The sequence below is a fragment of the Desmodus rotundus genome, chromosome 11, assembly GCF_022682495.2.
Source record: "Desmodus rotundus isolate HL8 chromosome 11, HLdesRot8A.1, whole genome shotgun sequence".
Classification (NCBI taxonomy): Eukaryota; Metazoa; Chordata; class Mammalia; order Chiroptera; family Phyllostomidae; genus Desmodus; species Desmodus rotundus.
This window is the reverse complement of record NC_071397.1, coordinates 20,211,449-20,230,290: the sequence shown is the minus strand read 5'-3', so window position 1 is coordinate 20,230,290 and position 18,842 is coordinate 20,211,449. Positions and strand designations below refer to the sequence as shown.

The following is an 18,842-nucleotide window of genomic DNA, read 5'->3' as shown; positions in this document are numbered from 1 at the left end:
AAGACTCTTTGGTCATCCTTTGCTTGCTGTGTTATATAATTTGCTGTGCCTTAGTTTCCTCATTTGTAAAATTGTGATGCATGTCATCCGCATCATGATATTTTTGGGAGACTGAATAGGTTGATGCATGTAGTACTTGCAGAACAGTACATGACAATGGCACTTATGTTTTTAATAGATGTGTGCTATTATTGTTTTAGAAGATGCTATTACTTCATGCGACTTTGGGCAGATCAAATAATTTAATACTGTATATGTAAAACACTTAGAACAATATCTATAATTGTAGTTCTGTGTCAAATCAATGTTCGTTAGTAGTACTAGCAGCAGGAAGTGATAGTGGTGGGAAGTGCCCCAAAACCACTCTGTTCCATCCCCAGGTTTGAATATTTTGCTTTTGTTATTTTGAGGCATTGACTTTCAAAGGCCAGGGTCTCCTTTCTTTAAGTGTACAAATTGAACTAATTAGGCTATGGTTCACAAATGAGTACTATAACACTTATGGGTATTGATCCCTATTATACTATATATGATAATGACAATGTATAGTCCTTTTTATTGCAAATACAACACAAAGTGACTTCATTAGAGTTTTAGCATATGGTCTGGCAGAAGTAATACCTGCTTGAGTGTGGTTGGCAGGGTACATAAATGTCTTGCATGAGATGGACAAAAATTTGAACACTTTGCCTAAAATATCATATGGTGTGCTTGAGTGTGATATTGTTATGTTACATAATTACATGCTTATGGTTTTGTAATAAAAGATTTTGTAATAAAAAGGGGCATTTTTTGTGCCAGGGCCATTATTTGTGCCATACATAAATGGCCCTGGCCATTATTTTTATGTGTATATATATATACATATTGCTAAGCTTTAATAATATTGGCAGAAAATATGCTAAAAGAAAGAAATAAGTTTGGATAACAGAAATTGGAATATTAGAATGTTAGCTCAATGTCTTCATTAGTAGCACAATTGCTATATTAATATAGCTTAACTTAGTTTTGCAAAAATGACTGATTGCTTTTGTGTGGTCCTTTTCAAAGTGGAAGGTACATAGAATTAGCAAAAGAATACTTCTTTTCACATTAGTGCAAATATGTACAATTTTCAAGATACTTTTTTCAGTTTAAATATCTTACTGGAATCAGCTCTATCACCATCAGAAACCAAACCCCTCTGTTCATATGCTGCTGATGTCCCATCTTAGGTCCAGAGGGCCCTCCTGGAATAAGCAAAGAAGGTCCTCCAGGAGACCCAGGTCTCCCTGGCAAAGACGGAGATCATGGAAACCCTGGCGTCCAAGGGCAACCAGGTCCTCCTGGCATCTGCGATCCATCACTGTGTTTTAGTGTCATTGTCGGAAGAGATCCATTTAGAAAAGGACCAAACTATTAGTGTCTAATACCTCAATTCAGCAGCCTAGGCATGGTGCTTTTCTTTTGTGGTCTTTTGCATCTCAGGAAGATAACAAATGGTAATCCCTTGAAAAGAAGCTAAAGTACCTCGGTGTTCTTATTGTTATTTTTTCCTTAAGGAAAAAGATATAAAAGGTCACATATACTGATCTTGAAGGATCCTCAGTAAATTGGAGCCTTTAGATTAGTGGCATTAACTAAATCTCAAGGGTTTCTTGTAAGCCCATTTGTTTTAATCAAAGTTGAATATAAAAAACCACCATTGCCTCTCAGCTGGTCCATTTCAGCCACTGTGAAATATTTCACATGCAGCCTGCATGCAGCAGAGTATTCGAGTTCAAGTTCATGTCTGTGTGAATTCCATGTTTCATATCTCACAACTCATACTTCTTCATTAGACAAAACATGTGTCTGGTCATTGGACATGAGATCAGGGCAGACACTGACCTGCGCCTGACCTTATTGCCATTGTAGTCATTCACTCCAGTGTCTGTGCTTACTGGGTGGGGGGGGGGGGGAGGGCAATGGACGACTGGTTGTCCAATGTCTTCAAAATGACATGTGAATAAGATGAATGTGTCTCTGGTTCCATTTGCAAATTACCAAATTTGATTAATGACTAAGCTAAGAAAGTACCAATTACATAGAGAATGTTCAAAATTATGTAACATTAAAAACATTTTTTTAAAAAGTGCCATTGTACCTGGTCAATATATTCAAAGCAAACAGAAATTCAGAAATACTAAAAAGACTTTTTTCTTCATACTTGCTAGGTAATTAGAATGTTTGTTGTATGCCTTCATTTTCCATTTCACTTATTATATGTGTATGTTCATATATGTTAACTTTCATTGTAGCAAAGCTAATGGGAATAAATGCTGTAGTTAAAAGGAAACGCCACAGTTTCTAGTATGTCTCAGTGTTTTTAGTAGACTTTAAAATATTATGAATAGTCTTTGGGTACTGTACTTAATGCTTTTGTAAGAATATAATTTGAAATATTTAATCCTTATTATGCTCTAAATTTTGTTATGTTACATGCTTGTTATTCAAAGTACAATAAAATTTTTACAGAGCTGATTTTGGTATCTTTTTTATACACAATTTTAACTGATTGTTGAGTATATTGTTCCTATCACATGGTTATTCATTCAGTGGATGAAAATTTATTAAATTACGTACCCTATTAAATAATGGGTTCATTTGAAATAAGAACTTAGAAATTCAGTTGATGTACTACTCACCTGAATAGGCCCTGACCAGTGTGGCTCAGTTGGCTGGGCATTGTCCCACAAAGCGAAACATCATTGGTTCAATTCCTGGTCAGGGCACATGCCTGGGTTGTGGGCTTGGTCCCTGGTCAGGGTGTGTAGGAGAGGCAACCAATTGATGTTTCTCTCTCACATTGATGTTTCTGTTCCTCTCTTTCTCCTTCCCTTTCTCTCTCTCTAAAAGTAAATGAAATCTTAAAAAAAAGAAAAGAAAGGCAATATTTGCTTCTTGGCCCAGAAATGGCTATTGATCAGTATTTACCTTTATTGACATGTAATTCTATCACTTTGATTAGGACCTTGGAAGAAAATGAAGTCCATGATATCGGTAGCTAAATTAGCATCAGGCATGCTTCAGTGTTCTCTCTCCAACAAAGTCCCAGGTATCTGCTTAGGCCTAACAAGCCTACTACCCCTGCTCATTATGGCATTTGATGTGAATACCTGGTAAAATAACCCAATAGGTGGTTGCTATCATTTGTTAATTCAACCAGCATTGACCTCAGGGCCACTAAGTGCCAGTTACTGCAGTAGGGAAACAACAGCAATATTGTACAGTCTGGCCTGAGGGAACTCATGTCTAAGGAGTCACAGGTAAGTAAACAGGTGAGTCCTATACATTCTTTTTGAAAAAAGGGAAGGTGTTATAGAAATGTATAGGATAATCCTATAATATGGGATAATCATAAAAATATGATTTGTGCCCCTCCCAATATGTGTGTTGAATCCTTAACCTTCATGAGACCATATTTGGCAAAGTCCTAATCTGATAGGATTGGCGATCTTATAAGAGGAAGAGATTCTCTCTTTCTCTTTACACATATGAATGTACACACATATACCACAAACATGCCTACACACATGATAGGCCATGTGAGCACACAAGGCAGAGCTTGAGATGGAGCTGGATATCATTCTCTGATTCCCCAGTAGAGGGCAGCAAAAATATATATAATATTTTTAATTTTATTATCATATATATCTTATAGGTATCATATCCAGGGGTTTCCAACCTGCAGCCCAGGATGGTTCTGAATGCAGCCCAACACAAAATCATAAATTTACTTAAATCATTATGAGATATTTTTGTGATTACATGCTGCAATGTATTTAATGTGTGGCCCAAGACAACTCCTTCTTTCACTGTGGGCCAGAGATGCCAAAAGGTTGGACACCCTGATTATAAACTACCACTATATATATATTTAGTCTGAACATGTTTTTTTTTTTTTTTCAGTTTCTAAGTATGGTTAGATTTATATCCTAAAAAGCTAATTATTCCAAAGAAGAAAATATCATTTTCATAAGTTGAAACCACAGTTAATGAAGTCTTTTATATTTTGATGTTTTGACTTTCTGCTTTAACTTTATATAGCTCAGTTTATCTAATTAAAGTGCTCTGGCTAAGAGCTTTGAATTCTTCAGATTGAAAACTTTATTACCAAAGCAGAGGTTCGAAGCTCACTCCTGGTATTCCTCAGTTACAGGTCTGGTCCATGGGCTAGTATGTGAGCTGTGTTGTGCTTGGGGAAGGGAGAAAGTTGTTCGCATCATTACCTAGAGATTACAACGCATAGTCAGTCCACATGTCCTATAATCTGGTACGGTACATTGTATAAAATGTCAACAGAAGAAATGAGCAGCTATGTGGCTAAGGCATGGGGAGCCTAAGCTTTGAGAGTTTAGGGAGATGATGGGGTGTACAGAGAGAAATTCAAATTAAGAGTCTGTTTCATTTAAAAATTTTTGAGGTATCTCCATTCTGCTTTCCACAGTGGCTGCACCAATCTGCATTCTGACCAGCAAGTGCACTGGGGTTCCCTTTTCTCCACATTCTCCCCAGCACTTGTTTATTGATTTGTTGATGATAGCCATTGTGAAAGATGTGAGATTGTATCTCATCGTGGTTTTAATTTGCATTTCTCTAATGATTAGTGATGTTGAGCATCATCTTTTCACATGTCTATTGGCCATCTGTATGTCCTTCTTGGAAAAGTGTCTATTCAGGTCCTTTGCCCATTTTTTAATTGGATTGTTTGTATTTTTGGTGCTAGATTTTGCAAGTTCTTTATAAATGTTGGATATTAATCCCTTATCAGATATATTGGTGAATATGTTCTCCCATTCTCTGGGTTGTCTTTTTATTTTGTTGATGGTCTCCTTTGCTGTGCAAAAACCTTTTAGTTTGATGTAGTTCCATTTGTTTCTTTTTTCTTTTGTTTTCCTTGACTGGGGAGATCAGAAAAAATATTGCTACTAGCAATGTCTGAGATTTTACTGCCTGTTTTCATCTAGCAGTTTTATGGTTTTTGGTCCAACATTTAGGTCTTTAATCCACTTTGAATTTATTCTTGTGTGTGGTATAAGAAGGTGGTCCAGTTTCATTTTTCTGCAAATATCTGTCCAATTTTCCCAACACAATTTATTAAATAAACTTTCTTTAGACCATTGCATATGCTTGCTTCCTCTGTCAAATATTGACCATAGAGGTGTGGATTTATTTCTGGGCTCCCTATTCAGTTCCATTGATGTTATGTGTCTGTTTTTATGTCAGTACCATGCTCTTTTGATTACTATGGCCTTGTAGTATAGTTCCACTTCTGGGAATTTATCCAAAGAAACCTGAACAACATGATTCAAAAGGACATAAGCACACTTATGTGCACTGCAGTGTTATTTACAACCACCAAGATATGGAAGCACCCCAAGTCTCCATTAGTAGAGGAATGGATAAAACAACTATGGGAAGTTTACATGATGGATCACTACTTGTCCATAAAAAAGAATAAAATTTTACCCTTTGCTACAGTGTTACTGAACAAGTGGGTCCCCACTGCTGACCACCACTCTCCAGGCAAAATTCCAGAGGCAGAGGTTTGATGATATAGGAAGGGAGTCTTTATTCAAATTTACACAATTTTGGAATAATAGCATTAGACACTTAACCCTATCAAGGCTAAAATCTGTAACTCTAAGAGTTTTAATCACCTAAGCCCACCAATTAAGGCTAAACTATTTAACTTCTGAGTTCCCCTATCATTTCCCTTAGTTTTTAATTATCTCATTTCTATAAGATAATTTACAAAGTGAAGCAACAAAAGATACACAATTTGGGAAGAATGGCAGGCTTCTGCCTCAGAGCCTGTCCCTTCTAGAACATCCAAAGAAAAATAACCCTCTGCCAGGCCAGCTCGATAGTAGGCTGCACCCAGAGTTTTTCTCCCACACAAAATGCACCCACAATATCATCCTTTGAGAAAGGCGGGCAGCTGCAGCATGATCATCCACGCATCCTGGAGGAAAAGAGCCAGAGAGCCAGTCTCTGTCTTCCTTTTATTTCAAATCTTCTGGCCCACAATTCCATGCATTCCAGAGCATTCAGCTTCTCAGTCAATCCTGTCCCAGGCTGTTTACCATTGCCTCGGGCAACCTCCTCCTACGCCCCCTCCCTACTCTTCCCCCAGAATTTGATCAGATCTCTGTGTATTAACAACATTGGATAGATCTGGAGAATATTATGCTAAGTGAAATTAGCCAGTCAGAGAAAGGCAGATACCATATGATTTCTCTGATATGTGGAATCTAATGAACAAACTGAACTAACAAGCAAAATAGAGACAGGCTCTTACATAGAGAGCAGGCTGACAGCTGTGCAGTGGGGGAGCGGGTGGGAGGCGTGCTAAGAGGATGGAGGGATCAAGCAAAAAGGAAAAAGACTCATAGACATGGGCAACAGTGGTGATTGCAGGGGACAGTATGAAGGGGATAAATGGTAATGGAAAAAAATACAATTAAAAAAAAGTCTGTGGTTTTAAGGGAAAAAGACCAGCAATAAACCCATACTTTAGTTAAATTGAGCTGAAAAGGTTTCTCTGGAATGTTTTCACAAAACTATCTTAAAAGCTCCATAGAAAATTTTATTTTTTCCCTAAATAACATATTTGAAATAAGGAACACATTAGTATTTCTGCTTACTGAATTATTTCTATGTTCTGCCTTCTCCAAAGTAGGTTTTTACAGAAGAATTAATAGATATATTTCAAAAGTCCCCCATTTATATCTTAGAAGAAAATGACAACTTGAAATAACTGACTGAAGTACCATCCTAAATTCATGGAGAACTGAGAAACAGTGACTTTTTTCATTGTGGTCCCAGTTTAGCCATTTAAAAAGGGTGTATAGCTCCCATAGAGTGAAATTCAAAGTTAACTTTTGAAATAAATAATTTTGTTTTTTTTTTAAAAAGGCAGCAGTCTGTGACATGAATGACCTTGGATGAATTAGATTAACTTTCCTGATTTTTTTTTTTTCTAAAAGGGTTTAAGTTACTGTGTTTTAAAACTCTAACTGTACATTAGAATCACCTAAGGAAATTTAAAAATATTCCTTTTTGGGATCCACCAGAAGTTACAGTATAATCGGTTTGCCTTTCAGGCAGATAAAAGAGCTATACAAAGGCCCTTAGCAAGAGAACACAGCTCAATGGAAGTAAAAGTAATTCTATACTTATTTTTAGGTTTTAGTAAGTCTATATGTATTTATAGAAAGCTGGTTGTGGAGGGTGGCAGAGGATAAGCATAGAGATATTGTGAATAGAGGAAAAAGGATGGAGAGGGAAAGAGGAGATACCAAAGAACCTTGCAGGATTTTAAGGAGGAAGTAGCATAAAGGGATTTGTATTGCAGAATAATATCTCTGGCTGAGGGAAGAATAGATGAACCTAGTCAGGATTGTGTGGATGAAAAAGGGGATCTAATAAATCTGACAATCTCGGTTAGGAAAGTAACCTCACAGGGGGAGCTGATTATGACTTCCTAACTGGGCAGGCCATAGCCCCAGGCCTATGAAGTGTTTATCCTTGCCTTAAGCAAGCTCTGTCCAGGGTTGTTATGCATTTAGGTTAACACACCTTTGAAATGCTAGAAGTCCAGACTCCTCCGAGGCATAATCACCCTCAATGGAGCACATGATCTTGTTAACCCCAATCCTAGAGATTTCCCCATCTGGCTTTCTCCCACCTTCGTGTAATCTTTTTTACATTCCCTCTTAATTCTCACTGTACAAAAGAAACTACAAAATTGTCATTTTCCTGAGCATTTGAGATCTTGCTCTACGGGCATGTTGTTAGTCTGGCTCATACTCATCTTAATAAAAATTCTCTACAGGTTTGGATGTTAGGATTACACTTGGACGTGGAAAAGCTAATCAAATGCCATTGCAGTAGTGCTGAGAATGAAGGTGAAGATAGAAGGATAAAATCACAGAAGGGATAGGACAAAAGAAGACCATCAATTTATTAGTTCTACGAAAATCATGGATGATTCCCAGACTGTGTCCACAGCATCCTTGATGATTCCAGGAAGCTGAGGCTTACTGTGGTTCTGTGAGATAAGGTAGGAATCAAACCCTGTACCTGATTGTTACACACTTTTAAAAATTAAAGAGTTCAATTGAACAAAAATTGATTCTAATGCAGCACGGCCAAACTGAAAGGGTTAGGAAGGCTTTACCAATCAGAGCTGGGGAAAGACTTTTACAAAGAAAAGGTGGAAACAAAGCAAGGAAATTACTTGATTGGCTACAGTTTATAGGGTTGCCTTATTTGGGAACTCTAGTTGGCTGTTGGTGATAGGTTGTCCTTAGGTTTTTATCTCCTAATCTTGAGGCATTACAGGTTAGGTTTTGGTTTACTTAGTAGCCTGTACAGGCTACTAATGTTACTAATGTTACTCGACAGCCTCATGCTGTCCCAGAAGAGTCCGTGGGGTGCTACTGCTCCCCGCCTAGAGGCATAACTCTGGAGACAGGAGTTTGGTGAAAAGGAAAGGGGTTGTTTATTTAAAGGTTGTACAGTTTGGGAATGGTAGTAGGTTTCTGCCTCAGGGATCCACTCTCTTTAAACTACCCAAAGGTAAACAGCCCTGCCACCCTCTGCCAGTTCAAGAATGTGCCTGAAATCCCTCTTCCCACTCCTAAAACTATTGTCCTTTATGAAAATGCAGATAACTCCAGAAGGATTACCCAGGCGGCGTGGCAGGCTCCTGGCTGCAGTTTAGCTGGTACTGCCATTTTCTGTGCGGGAGGGGTGCAGGGCTTGGCCCCTCCCTTAGTCTCCAGGGGCGCGTCAAAGAACTCTGGCTCCCGGCAGCCCACCAGCCAGCCAGGGGACGGGAAAGAGTCAACGGACATTGACTTTCCCAGTGTGCTCCATTTGAAACTCCTCTCCCAGAATCCCACACGTGCCAGAAGTCAGTAGGCGTGTCCAGCCTTCCAACCAATGAGGGCCAGTGTCGGCCATGTTTGCCTTTGCTCCTCTTCCGGCGCCATGTTCCTTAATAGGGCAAAGCCTCCTGTCACGCATGCTCTGTACAAGCTCCCAGTCAGGAGCTGCCCAACTGCCTCAGGCAGTTTCCCTTCTCTGGCAGCGCTCCCTCCATGGGGAAGGCGAGCTGCACCCCATCTTCAGTTCCGCCGTTGGGTTTCCTCCCTGTCCCCTTCCTTCCCAGCGATTTGGCCTGGCCCGTCTGCTACACTAAGGGACCGAAGCCACCGCAGTCTCACGCGACAGCTTGTTTGATCAATTTAACATTGGTTATCCCACAAGGCTGCCAGCGAAATTTCTCTGGTACTGCAATAAACGAGCATTTCCAGATCCAGAGAGTAAGAAATGTATTGAGTAACTAGTTCTAAATGACGAGTAAAGAAGTGATAGAAAAAACCTAAAGTATTAAATGTAACTTCAGATATACTGTCAGAAATGTATTTCCATTTCTCAAGACTCGTTAAACTTTTGTATTAGAAAGAATTCCTTAGACAAGTTGAGTCCCGGAGGCTTGCTCAGTATTTGGGGTGGGGAGGGGGGACTGTTCGGTCCTTCAGCACGAGGGGCGAGGGGAAAGGGGGGCTTTCGTAGTAGGAAGTGACTCAGTGGGAAGAGCACGTCCACTGAGACGTGTGCCACGTGTGCGGTGACGTGGGAGAGGCTTAACTGTTGTCGGGAAGTGGTCTTCAAATGTTCAGAGAGAAACAGTGAGAACTGAGAATGGTAGTGATTGGCGCTGGGGTGGCATCGCCACGGAGAATGTGTTTTTTATCGTAAGAATGGACTCCCGTGTATTTAAAGGATGAACTTTCCTATGCCCACATAAGTGAAAAGATCAAAATGTAATTAATATCCCCCCATGCTTTGATTCTGTAATTATGAGTCCAGGGAAACAAAGGGTCTAGGTTTTATTTTTATTTTTTATTTTTTAAGGGTAATAGAGAAGGGTAAGGAGCAGAGGGTAATGTTAGAGAATTGCTTTTATAAACAGATCTTGTGAGTTAGCATTTTTAGATGCAAAATGTTTATGCTGATTAGCATTTTGTTTACGCAAATGAGTAATGGAGAAGAAAAAGCAAGTCTTTGGTTAAAGATGGTATTTGTTGAGCATGGAAGGAAAGCATGTTAAGAACCATGTAGACATTTTCTGATAAAATGTCAGAAACACCTAAGATGTTCTATTTCTAATGTACCTGCCCAAGCATTGCTTTGATAACAGTATATTAACTCCTCTTAAGAAAACTTACTTTTCTTTATTAGCTTCTTTAAATTTAAGTGTCAGCAGCTATTCTGGCTTTCCTTTAACTAATGAACACTTCTTTGTACCCTGTCAAGAAAACAAAACTGGGGAAGATCTTTTTAAGCCTTCATAGGACTAAGTGGCACCCAGGTAGGAAAAGGGGGAAGAAGAAAGTTGGCTCTGATTAGTTTCATGCCATTCACACCGTGATTTTGTAGTTCATTCTAAGGCAAGCTAGTTAAAATTTTATGGCATTAGCTCACATATAAACTGATCACTGCCTTAAATAACACCCAGAGAGTAAAAGATAAATGCTGTTGTCTGTCCCCATGAAATGTTAATGGCCCCATGCAGGGTTTAGAGTCCTGGGAGCCAAAAAGAGAGGTAGCAGGGACCTGCTAAATTCTTGATTTCTGTCAGTGGGTACAGTTATAGTAGGAAGACAGGAAAGAGACAATAATAGCAGCCACTGCTGATTCATTGGCTTGGAAAGCATTCCTCCTTTCCTACTACAGCTTACTTAGGACTAGGTAGCAATATTTTCAGTTTATAAATGAAAACACTGAGCTTCATATATCTAAACAGTAATAATCTAAAACTGAAACCCAGATCTGCCTGGCTCCAAACTCATGTTTTCAGTCTTAATATAACTAAAATGTGCTGTCAGTATGGTCCCAGTTACAATACAATGTTTAACTGGCCACTGGAAGCCATCTAACATTGCTATGTCTGTGTTCATCAGGAAGAATTTCTCACTGCCGTACGATTTATCTGGTTCACTAGGAAGACATTGCATTATGTTTCTTCTGTCCTTTGGAATGTCCTTTGCAGGTTTCATTCAGACTGGATATCCCAGGTCAGTTTTTGGACCTCTGCTAAATGTTCTACTAACATCCTGTGCATTCACCTGTGATGGCATTTTTGTTTTTAACCCTGTGATTGTTTTTTGTCAAGCACATGCAATGCTTGAAATATGTTTTCAAGTATACCTCTTGTCAAGCCTTGATTGAAAATCTTTTTGAACCATTCTTATTAGTATAATAATCATATGTAGGAGGGTTAGGGTAGTGCCCATAAGCCTAGGATGTTGGCAAGTTTAGTAAAATCTTAGTAGAATACCTGGGACATAGAAAGTATTCAATAACTATTAGTTATCATTTCACAACTTCCTGATAATTGGTTTTTCTATTAAACTTTACCAATGATGAGAAAAAAAACACAGAGGAATCAGGAAGGTCCTCACAGCACAAGTTTTAGATAGAACCGCCAACATTTCCTAGCTGTGTGTGGCCTTGAAGTTAGTTGCAATAAGCACCAATATTCTCCTCTCTAAAAAGAGAATGGCAATGATGTTTTGGATGATTGCTTTTAAATGTGATGATTAATTTTAAAATGCAGATCCAGTGCCCATCAGATAGGAGGCACCCATTAGAGGTGAGCTGTTTTGATTATCAGTGGAGCTACAGGTCTCAGGCTAGTCATCATCTTGTCATTGGTGGCTAATAGCTAAAGTATGGGAACAAGTTTGACCCATACAGTCAGTGATCAGATCTCATCTCAGACTTTGATCCTAAATCTTTCTCTAATCTGCTATATTGATGAGCTTCTTCATCAGAGTATCCTGTTATCACTTAACTGGATGACTAAAGCAGAATTCGCTGTGTGCCCTTGCTACTTTAATGCCATCATCACCACTGGTAGCATCATTGTTGCCTCAGATCACCTACGGATCTGCTGTCTTCTTGCACCAATTAAACAGGCTGCCTGCAGCCTAGATTGCGATGTTAGTGCTCACGACTAGCTGTGCTGATAGGGAGTATTGCACAGTTCCTCTGCTTCCTGATGTATGTGATATGTGAATACAAAATATTTGAAAACATCTACTTGACTTTTTGGAATCACTAAGACTGTATAGAATCAAGCCTCATTGTTGCTGAGAATTGCAACTTATTGTGACATTTTAGTATTTCTGTGGGTACATTTATTAAATGACCTTGGAGGTCAGTGAAAGTATTTATTTTGTTTTATGATTCTTGCAAAACTGATTTTTATTGCTTAAATAAAGCTTGCTGTATCTATATAACAAATGATATATTTAAACATATTTTTTCCATTTTAAAATTTATGAAAAACAGAAAGCACTGTGATATCTGTGTTAGCATCCCCAAATCACATATTATTTTGTAGTAAATAGGAAAAAAGGCTTTGAATTATTTTAAGCATTCAAGCTAATTTAATGCCTTAAAAACAGTATTACCGTATTTTTTGGAGTATCAGATGCACCAGACCATAAGACACACCTAAGTTTTAGAGGAGGAAAATAGGGAAAAAAACCCACTCCACTACCACCCATCCCTCCAGTGATCCTGGTAAGCTACATTTGGACTATAAGACGTACCCCCATTTTCCTCCCAAATTTAGGGGGGGTGCATCTTATAGTCCAAAAAAATTTTATGGTAGTCAGTTTGTGAGAAATTGGGGGAACAAGTAATAGAAAAAATATATGTTTCTATGGAAAATGATAATTCACATTTTTATTTTTTCTGACATTCTACTAATTTAATACTGATTTCTAAAGACATGGCCACATTTTCTAATTGTCATTGGAATAATGTGGTTTTCTGGTGCCAAATTCTGCATTCCATGAGACTAACTGTTGGTGCAATTAGAAGAGCTCATCGGATATTAGAGATTCTGGCCTTTTGGCATGGAAATTAAAGAGAAGTGTTCAACCACTAACTTTTTATGCCCAGTGTTATCTAATTTCTGATTGGAAGTTGGCGAGAAAACATTCTTTCCCAAATGTGTATTTGCATGAAAATCTGTCTAAATGCCTTTGAAATGAAATTTGTACATAATGTTACTCAGGGGAGAGAAAGTTCTGAGGGCAAAAATAATGGCAATGGTTTTGTACTTCTGATTACATAAAAGATACTTCACATTAAAATATAAAAATACATCCAAATAAATCAGATAGCTATTTTCCCTCTCTTCTCATTTCATAATTTCCAAATAGCCTAATATTTGTCTGCATTATATTTTCTTCTATTTCCTGCCTTTCTCTTATCTCTCCTTTCTACATATAGAAAGCCAAAATATAAACTAAAACTTCATTTTGTTTACTGTATATATTTAATAATTATAACTGGCTACCTTAAAAAAGCCCAGCTTTGTTGAAGCATAATAAAATGTAGGATTTTTAAGTGTATATTTGGATGGATTTTAAGAAATGTATGTGCCCATGAAATAACCACCCCAATTAAGATGCAGATGATTTCCATGACCACCTACAAGTTTTCTTCAGGAAAATTATCTCCCTTTGCTCAGATAATTTATTCTTCTTCCAGCTCCAGAGAATTCCTGATATGATTTCTGTCACTATAGATGAAAATTTTATTTTCTGGAGTCCCATATAAATGGAATTATATATTTTGTCATCTTTGGTTTCTGACTTCTTTCATTTAGGATAATGGTTTTGAGATTCATCCATGCTGTTGTGTTTACCGATGATTTATTAGCCTTCTGTTGCTGAATAGTATACCTTCATATGGCTCTATTTCAACTTGATTGTTCATTTACCTGTTAATGGAAACTTGGGTTGTTTCCAATGTGGAACTATTCTGAATAACACTTCTATGAACACTGATTTACAAGTCTGTGTGGAGATATGCTTTAATTTCTCCTGGGGATTAGGAGTAGAGTTACTAGATGGTACTGTAATTGTATTCTTAACTTACAATTCCTTTGCTATATTAAAATATTTACTTCAAGTCTGTGGCTTGCATTTATATTTTCTTAGAGTTTTTTGAAGAGAAGTTTAATATTTTTATGAAGTACAATTTTATCTATTTTTCTTTTATAGTTTGTCTATTTTGTGCTCAATTGAAGAAATCTTTATCCTCAAATCATGAAGATATTTTCTTTGTTTCCTGCTAGAATAACACTGCGGTGATGGAAAACTTCCATGTCTGCCCTGTAGCCACTACCCACACATGGCGGCTGAGCACTTTCCACGTGCCTAGTGCAGCTGAGGAGCTAAGTTTTTAATTTAAATTTAAATAGCCATATGTGTCTCGTAGTGACTATATTGGACAACAGAGGTCTAGAAATATTTATATTTCTAGCTTTTGTGTTCAGGTAGGTCTGTGATCAATTTTTTAAATTTTATTTTTCAATTTCAGTTTACATTCAGAATTTTGTATTAGTTTCAGGTGTACAGCATAGTGGCTCCACAATCATATACTTTACACAATGTTCCCTTGTTTATTTCCAGTGACAATCTTGAGTTTTTGTGTAAAGTGTGAGTGAGGGTTCAGATACATTTTGTCCTCAAGATAAAACACTGTTAAAAATTGAATCACTTTTGTCAAAAAATAATTGATCATAAATCTATGGTAAGTTTTCGTTCTATTGATGTATATGCTTATTCTAATGCCAATATCATACCATCTTGATTACTATAGCTTTAGAGTGAGACTTGAAATCAGGTAGTCTGAGTCTTCCAATGTTTTCTTTTCCAAAATTGTTTTGGCTATTTTAATTCCTTTGCATTTCTATAAAATTTTAGAAACAACTTGTCAATTTCTACAAAAAAAAAAGCCTGCTGGAATTTTGATTGGGATTGTAATGAATCTATTGGGCTACTTTGGCGAAAATTGACATTTATAATATTTATTTTTTTCATCCCTCAGCATGGCATATTTTTCTTTATTTATCTCTTTAGTTTTTCCCTGAAATGTTTTGTAGTTTTCACAGTCTTGTACACATTATTTTGCAAAATTTATTCTTAAGTTATTCATGTTTTTGGATGCTTCTTGTAAATGCAGTTTTTTTAAACTAATTTTTATTTGTTCTTTGCTAATATAGTTTATAGAAATATAGTTTATTTATTTATATTTGTATACTAATCTTTTATTTTGGGATCTTGCTAAATGTACTTATTATTAGTTCAAGTAGATCTTTTGTAGCTTTGTTAGAATTTCAAAGAAGTGGAAGTAGATTACATAAATTCCCTTTTCCTTTTTTTCATTTTCTATTCCACCAATTTCTGCTTTTATCTTTATTGTTTACTTCTCAGACTTACTTTGTATTTAATATGCTCTTTGTTATCTGGATTTTAAGGTAACACTGTTTAATTGACTTTAGACCTTTCTTACTTTCTAATATAAATATTTAAAGCTGCCAGTTTATTTCTAAGCATTGTTTTAGCTGCATCCTCAAATTTTGACATTCTGTTTTTAATTTTAATTAAGGTCAAAATATTTTCTAATTCCTCTTATGATTCCTTTTTTGATAGATGTATTATTTAAAACTATTATTTAATTTTTACACATTTGGTTATTTTCTAGATTTCTTGCTGACTTCTAATTTAATTTTCTTGTTAGAAAACAAACTCTATCAATTCATTAAAAAAAAAAAACTATTGAATTTTAGTTCGGACACTGATTAATAAAATTATATAGGCTTCAACTGTACAATTTGATAACACATCATCTGTATATTGTATTGTGTGTTCACCACCCTAAGTCAAGACTCCTTCCATGACCATTTGTCCCCCCTTTACCCTCTTCTACCTTCTCTGCCTCCTTTCCCTTGGGTTATCACCATACTGTTGTCTATGGGTTTTTTGTTTTGTTTTGTTTTTTGCTTAATCCCTTTACCTTTTTCACCCAGCCCCCAACTGCCTTCCCCTCTGACAGCTGTCAGTCTGTTCTCTGTATCTATGAGTCTGTTTCTTTTTTGTTTGTCGGCTTACTTTGTTTATTAGATTCCACATATAAGTGAAATCATATGGTACTTGTCTTTCTTGGACTGACTTGTTTCACTCAGCATAATGTTCTCCAGATCCATCCATGCTTTCACAAAAGGTAAGAGTTCCTTCCTTTTTCACAGCTGAGTAGTATTCCATTGTATAAATGTACCACAGCATTTTATCCATTTATCTACTGATCGGCACTTGGGCTGCTCCCCATTCTTGGCTATTGTAAATAATGCTGTAATAGACGTAGGGGTGCTTATATTCTTTACAATTAGTGTTTTGTGTTTCTTCAGACATTCCCAGAAGTGTGTGATCCTTGTGTCATAAGGCAGTTCCATTTTTAATTTTTTGAGAAAACTGAATTGAATGAGATTAATTTAAGGAGCAGCATATGGTCTATTCTGTAAATAATATGAATTTACACTTGAAAAGAATATATTCTGCCATCAAGTAGAGTGTTCTATAAATTAAGCCGTATTGGGTTATTCACATTTTTTTATTCTTCATAATTTTTAGTCTATTCTTTCAATTGCTGAATGAGGAGTATAGAACTCTCTAACTGTAATTGTGGATTTGTCTTTTCTTTTAGTTCTGATAATTTTTGTTTCATGTATTTTGAAACTCTCTTATAGGGTATACACACGTTTAAGGATGTTGTCTTCTTTTGAAAATAATTTGCATGATAATGCAGTTATACCTCATTTTATTGCGCTTCAGTTTATTCCACTTCACGGGTGTTGTGTTTTTTATAAACTGAAGGCAAGACCCTCCACCAGCGAAGTGACTACCACTCACTTTATTGTGATACTTACCTTATTGTGGTGGTCTGGTTCCACACCTGCAGTATCTCAGAAGTATGTCTAAACTTTTTCATCCTTTGATTTTTGTCTTATCTGCAATTTTATGTCAAAAGTGTAAAGATTTCCTATAGGCACTGTTGAATATTGCTTTTTATCCAGCCCATTAATTTCTGTCTTTAATTGGAGTTTTAGATCAGTGGTAAGAAAACTTTTCTGTAACAAGGTAGATAGTACGTATTTTAATCTTTGAAGGCCACACAGTCTGTCCTTGCATCCGCTCAACTTTATCATTGTAGTGTGGAAGTATACATATACAGTGCCCACACCAAAGTGGAAGGCTGTGTTTTAATAAAGCTTCATTTACAAAACCAGGTGGCAGGCCACATTTGGCCCAAAGGCCACAGTTTGCAGACCCCTTTGTTTGGACCATTTAAATTTAAATAATTATTAATCTGGTTGGGTGTATACCTACCATCTTTCTGTTTTCAGTGTGCTCCATTTATTCTTTATTATTTTTCTTTATTCTTGTCTTCTAAGGAATTTAGTATGTTTTAGTGTTCTATTTTATTTCCATTATTGAGTTACTAGGTATATATATGCATTTTATTTTTGTAGTTGTGTCTGTGGCATTTACAAATTGCACTTGTCTGAATTTCTCTTTTGTTAAAGCACAGTAAAGCCTAGTTTCTATATCATCTTTACTTCATAAAAAATGTATTTGTTCTGTATATATGCTACCTTTTCAAACATATGAATGATATTCTTTAATTAATTAAAAGTAAGAAAAAAGCCAAACAAAGTCATTTTATAGATATTTGATTTTAGAAATATTAGACAGTAGGTGTTAGGGAAAAATACAACCAGCAGCAAGGTTACAGTTTGAAAGTATGTTATTGAATATGTAGCAAACACAGTTGATCTCAAAGACTTATACATAACAAAGCAGCACTGGAAAAGCAATGAAATATTACTTAAATGACTAACAGAATGTATCAGTAAGAGCTAGTGAAACTCACAAAAGATAAGGCTGTTGTAATCCTAAGTCAAAGAAACAGAAAAATCTCAGAAATTCCACAAGGATCATGAAAGCTTTCCCTATATATATGAAAATGTAAAATCTGATTCCAAATTCATGATCATGATTGTAAAATGAGCAGAGACTCAGTTGACTCTTGGTGTCTGACTTTTTGAACAATGTGAAGGAAGCTCTCAGAATTCTTCTGAAGTGATTGCTGGATTTCTTGTATAAGCAGGGACAGCCCTGCACCAAATTAGCCAGCCTTGACAGCTGAATTTTCAAATGTCCTTCCTTTGAATCGGCATGCTGTTCCACCCCAGCTTCTGGTTCAGCCTCCCCAAATCACAGTGTGGCCAAATTCTTGTAGACCCTGTGCCTATTCCAGCAAAGTTCATCCCCTCCTGTTAAGAAGAGTCGGTTTTAAGATGAATGAAAACAAATACAGTGCCACATACATAGCAGGCTGTAAACCCACACAAGTCATTATCTCGACACGATGGTGCATGATTAAAACATTTCAAAGAGAGGCAGAATTGTGAAGGGACACTGGAATGTTCAGATATAATCGTCTCCTTCCACAGTGCCTTTAAGGCCCACTGCTGAGAGAACTGTAGAACAGCCAGAGCTGGTGGCTTTCCTACAGCTATTTTGAGAAAAACAGAGGGGAAAGAAAGGAAGAGAAAAGATTAATTGTGAAGAAAAAGTGGAGAGAACAACATCTATATGGAAGTACTTTCAAAAGCAACTGAAGTACCATCCTATTTGGGGCCTTCAGTAAAGAACACAGGAGTTGGCTGAACTTTGAAATGAGGACAGTGGGTGTCTCTCAAGTTGCTGTAAGCGTCACAACACTATTGCAATCAGTGTGTGGAGAGAGTGGTGAAATGCACTTGGATGTGGCTGTGCCTGGAAAGAATGACTTTAGTCCATTGTGGAAGCCCACGGCTCCCTCAATGTTTATAGCCACCAAAGACATCATGTGTTGAAAACTCAATGTTTTGAGCTTTAGAA

At 36.8% G+C, this 18,842-nt stretch overlaps 1 protein-coding gene across 2 annotated transcripts in view; it reads left to right on the top strand.

Moving 5' to 3' along the window:
• Positions 1–2,502, top strand: part of COL21A1 (collagen type XXI alpha 1 chain) — a 168,822-nt gene extending 166,320 nt beyond the window's left edge. For both annotated transcript variants that reach the window (XM_053914309.1, XM_053914308.1), the window contains one exon: positions 1,215–2,502. In XM_053914309.1, coding sequence (XP_053770284.1) covers positions 1,215–1,402 — 188 coding nt within the window. In that variant the 3' untranslated portion in view covers positions 1,403–2,502. The remainder of the gene's footprint in view (positions 1–1,214) is intronic.
• The last annotated feature ends 16,340 nt before the right edge of the window (positions 2,503–18,842 follow it).